Source organism: Coffea eugenioides, chromosome 9 (genome assembly GCF_003713205.1).
Source record: "Coffea eugenioides isolate CCC68of chromosome 9, Ceug_1.0, whole genome shotgun sequence".
NCBI lineage: Eukaryota > Viridiplantae > Streptophyta > Magnoliopsida > Gentianales > Rubiaceae > Coffea > Coffea eugenioides.
In genome coordinates, this window is record NC_040043.1 from 42,056,121 (window position 1) to 42,059,861 (window position 3,741).

The 3,741-nt window shown below is 40.2% G+C and overlaps 1 protein-coding gene across 2 annotated transcripts; it reads right to left on the minus strand.

The window, feature by feature from the left end:
• Window positions 1-214: 214 nt before the first annotated feature.
• On the minus strand, window positions 215-3,525 carry LOC113782649. 2 transcript variants are annotated; one of them, XM_027328523.1, is made up of 5 exons: window positions 2,938-3,525; window positions 2,528-2,716; window positions 1,983-2,093; window positions 994-1,472; window positions 215-891 (listed from the first exon to the last, which is right to left on the minus strand). In XM_027328523.1, exons 1-5 carry the CDS (start codon window positions 3,428-3,430, stop codon window positions 280-282), a joined length of 1,884 nt encoding a protein of 627 aa, XP_027184324.1. In that variant the 5' UTR covers window positions 3,431-3,525; the 3' UTR covers window positions 215-279. The 2 variants fall into 2 exon arrangements, with proteins under 2 accessions (XP_027184324.1, XP_027184322.1); XM_027328521.1 differs by having other exon boundaries at window positions 2,519-2,716.
• Between the last annotated feature and the right edge of the window lie 216 nt (window positions 3,526-3,741).

Here is a 3,741-nt window from a genome sequence, read left to right on the forward strand (position 1 = left end):
CTAGGATGGAGACCTATACCTAGGCTTCAGCAAAATCTGGAGCTGTGCATGGAATTAGGAGTTTCCCTTACTGCATTTGATCCCATTCTTTTGTAAATAATATAGTTTGGCAATAGAGTTGGATTACCGTTCAATCTGTGATGTAAATTGGTATGGGGGCCCCCAATCTTTGTGTAAACTCAACCGCTTATCAATAAAAGTATAAAGCGTACAAAAAAAAAAACTTGCTCAAACTTTTTCAATCTGCACGAAATTGACATGAATAAGCAAGGTCAGTTCTTAATATTCTTGGCCTCTATAACAAAGGTAATAACGAATAAGGTGATACACATAGTCGACTATAACATATGATGTTTCCATGAGCACAAGGGCCACCAGACCATAGATCAAGAAGAACGCCACAAGGGGTCTGAAGTCGGTAATCACAACTTTCTGCACTATTAATGCTTGGCAACATGCTACAATTGTGAAGACCGCGGAGTAGAAGATGGAAATCATGTTCATCACATAGTAGCAGGGCAGGGAAACACAAAAATCCTCGGTTTCAAATCGCAAAAAGATAATCACAAGCAGGGTCCCCATGGTGAACAGAGAGGAGAACAGCCCTCCTGCTAAGTAGAACATCAACAAGCTGAATTCCCAACGCCGGTTCTTGAGAAAAATGGCCTCTCCAGTCGTTTGATCGAAACCTCCAGGTACAGTAAAAATTGCAGCAAAGTTTATGGTACCAATGAGGACAGACACAATCAACACAGTGTTGGCCAATGCTCTCACAGTTTGCTCAGCCTTTTCGCGTAGACTTGCATGGTTCGTCTCGAATACTTGTTTTGTTGTCTTCCCATCAGAATTTTGTAGTTTCCAGAGATATGGAAAAGAGTCATATTGCACCCGCTGTTGAGCCAAAGATCAATCATAAGTTGCAAATAGTCTGGAAAAGAAAATTAAACAATATACAACAGGCAATGCAATACTGGTATTAATTTAATTTGGTACCTTAAACCAGAGGACTTCCCACATCATTTGCTGAAAAACTCCAGGGGGAGTACTGGGAGGGGATTCCAGGCGTGCTGCGAGATGTATAATGCTATTTCCTTCGTGATCAATGGCACTTAGCATCCTGTCCATGTTAGTACCACTAGTCATCAAGTAGTCGTACAAGACCCATTTTTTCTCCTCCACTGCAATTTGCAGTATATTCCTTCCTTTTCCATCGAAGGTATACGAAGCTTCAGGGTAGACACTGAGGATTTCCTGAACTACCTCAATGATGCCCAGTCTCGTTGCTTGTATTAGTGGATCTGGCAGCCTATTTTTCTTTTCTGATGATATCCCAAACTGGCTGCCTTCAAGATCCTTGTCCTCTGCATGCACATAGTGGCTCCAATCTTCTCTTCTGATCAACCTTTCTGCAAGCATTTGTGCAACTGCATGGCTTTGCTTTGCATCATCGATTTCTTTAAGCCAAGGAAAACCTAGAGGCCGAATGCATCAAATTGGATAAACCATTAATGAGTAACTCCAATGAGGACAGATTTGGTCAGGGAGATGCAGAAATAGTACTTCAAGATCCATTACATGTCCTAGGCTTTTTGTTCTTCTTAGAATCTGTTATATTGGCACAAATCTCCTCGGTTCTTAAAAAGAAACAGTTTGAAGAGGTTCAATTGGCCAAAATGAATTTCTAGACTTGCAATTGCTTGTTTATTCCTTTTTCTAGGACATGCCGATGAATAAAAGATGTGTGAAGTAAAAGGAAATTGAAGAGAGCATGCAGGCCAAGCTTAATACCACTTGAAAACTAAATTCTTACATTGTTTAGGCATTAAAAAGAAATTAATTTACTCAAAGGAAACAACATGTTGTTGCAATTACGAAAGTAGGCTAGACAAGACTATGCTTTACCCAAAGGAAAACAAAATTTTATCAACATATTCTGTCATCACTAGCATGAGTGCATACGAAGTAGATACAAGATGCTTTACCCAAGATATAATTGGCAGAAGAAGATCTGTTCAATTTATGAATGGAAGCTGTATTGCTTGGTTCTTCTGCACTATTGGCAGGTTGTGATTCCTTGTACAAGACCGGAATACCTGCCAGCAACACAATGAACTGATAGTATCACTCTTTCAAAATTTTGAGGGCATTTAAAGCCTGCTTCCTCGAAAAAACCAGCTGGCAGATAAAATGGTAGTTCAAAATGCTTCTCCATGGATACCCAAAACCATTAAACACTAAATTAGATGATTTTTAGCAAGGTCTCCAGGGTAAGCACAAATGCATGTCACCAGAACATAGTACAGTAAAAATTAGTTTAAACTTTTGTCTCCCAATGTCGGGGAGGGGAATAATCATGTGCTTGATAGGATTTGCATTGACTTCAAAACCATATCACATTCAGCCCAGTGATTATTGTCAATTTGCCTAATCAACATTGCGGGTACAGTACTTAAGTACTTGAAGAAATTCGAATGAATGTCTCTTAAGTCTGGGAAAAGAATTACATGTTGCAACTTACAGCACGTACACCAATAGATTATAGTTCGGAGTATATGCAGAGGAATGAGGGACTTCCTCCCAAGATCTTTGAGCGTGTAGGCAGAACCACTCCTGAAGGACTCTGGTTTTGCAGCCAAAAGATGTAAAGCAGTTTTTCCTTTTTCATTACGTTTGCCAGCAAGATCTGGATACGACTCCAATATGCCAATTGCCAAACCTGTTTGATACAGTAACGCGAAACATGTAGGAAGCAGTAAACTTGAAAAGGACTAACATTTAATGCAACAACATCCCAAATCATATTCCAGCAGCACAGACCTAGACAAAAGATAAGACAGCATAATCTGATAAACTGAACAAACATAGAGTTCAAATTCAGCAACAAACTTGACAGCTTTTGAGGAAGCAATCAAAATTTTACTTGATAGAGAAGCTTACTATAACATTCTCCAATGACAGCAGCATGAAGGATTGTGCATCCATCATTCCTCCTCATCATGCAATCACCGATGTACTTTTCCAGAAGTGAGAAAACTTCCTTTTTCCCACATGCAGCAGCCACAAAAAGAGGGGTTTCACCCAGTTTGTTGCTCTCAGACGCTAAATCTTTTTCTGTCCTTAACATGATCTCTGCGACATCCTTGTGGCCAAATCTTGCAGCTTCATGCAATCCAGTGTCGCCATTAACATTCTTTGCCTTCAGATTTTCACTGGTCACAAGACCATCCTGGAGAAGTAATCTGAAGGCATTCACATTTCCGTAAATGGCCAGAAAATGGAGAACAGTATCACCACATTTATCAAGTGGTTTCACACCTTCTTCCCTCCAGAAACTGCGAAAGGATTCTACTGACTGTTTTTTTCCCTCTAAGACTGCTCTATAAGCAGCAGATCGGTTGCTCCGATCCTCGTTGAATCTTGAGCTTGCCATTTTGGATATGTACAGAAAAAAATTCTTCAAGGTTCTTATGAGAGTGCTGTATGATTACCACGAACATTGGCCCCACCAAAATGTGATAAAGGAAGCTCGGAGTCTCAGACTTTTACATCAGCTAAATTGTGCAAGCATAAAAGACGAAAACGTCGACCACTCTAAATTGTGCTAAAGGTCCATCATTCCTGCGAACATTGGCCCCCGGGGGGCCGGCTCCCACTAAAGTTTGGTGTCATTTGAACTTTCCCTGGTAACATTTATTTTTGTTTCATTTTTACCCATTGACTAACGGTCAACACTAACGATTG

What these genes read in the sequence shown, in the direction of transcription:
- LOC113782649 (XM_027328521.1), bottom strand. Translation starts at nt 3,430, where the DNA reads ATGGCAAGCTCAAGATTCAACGAGGATCGGAGCAACCGATCTGCTGCT. An exon ending in AATCTATTGGTGTACGTGCT is followed by an intron (nt 2,094 to 2,518) that starts GTAAGTTGCAAC and finishes TGTTGCTGGCAG; the next exon opens with GTATTCCGGTCTTGTACAAG. An exon ending in GGGAAGTCCTCTGGTTTAAG is followed by an intron (nt 892 to 993) that starts GTACCAAATTAA and finishes TTGGCTCAACAG; the next exon opens with CGGGTGCAATATGACTCTTT.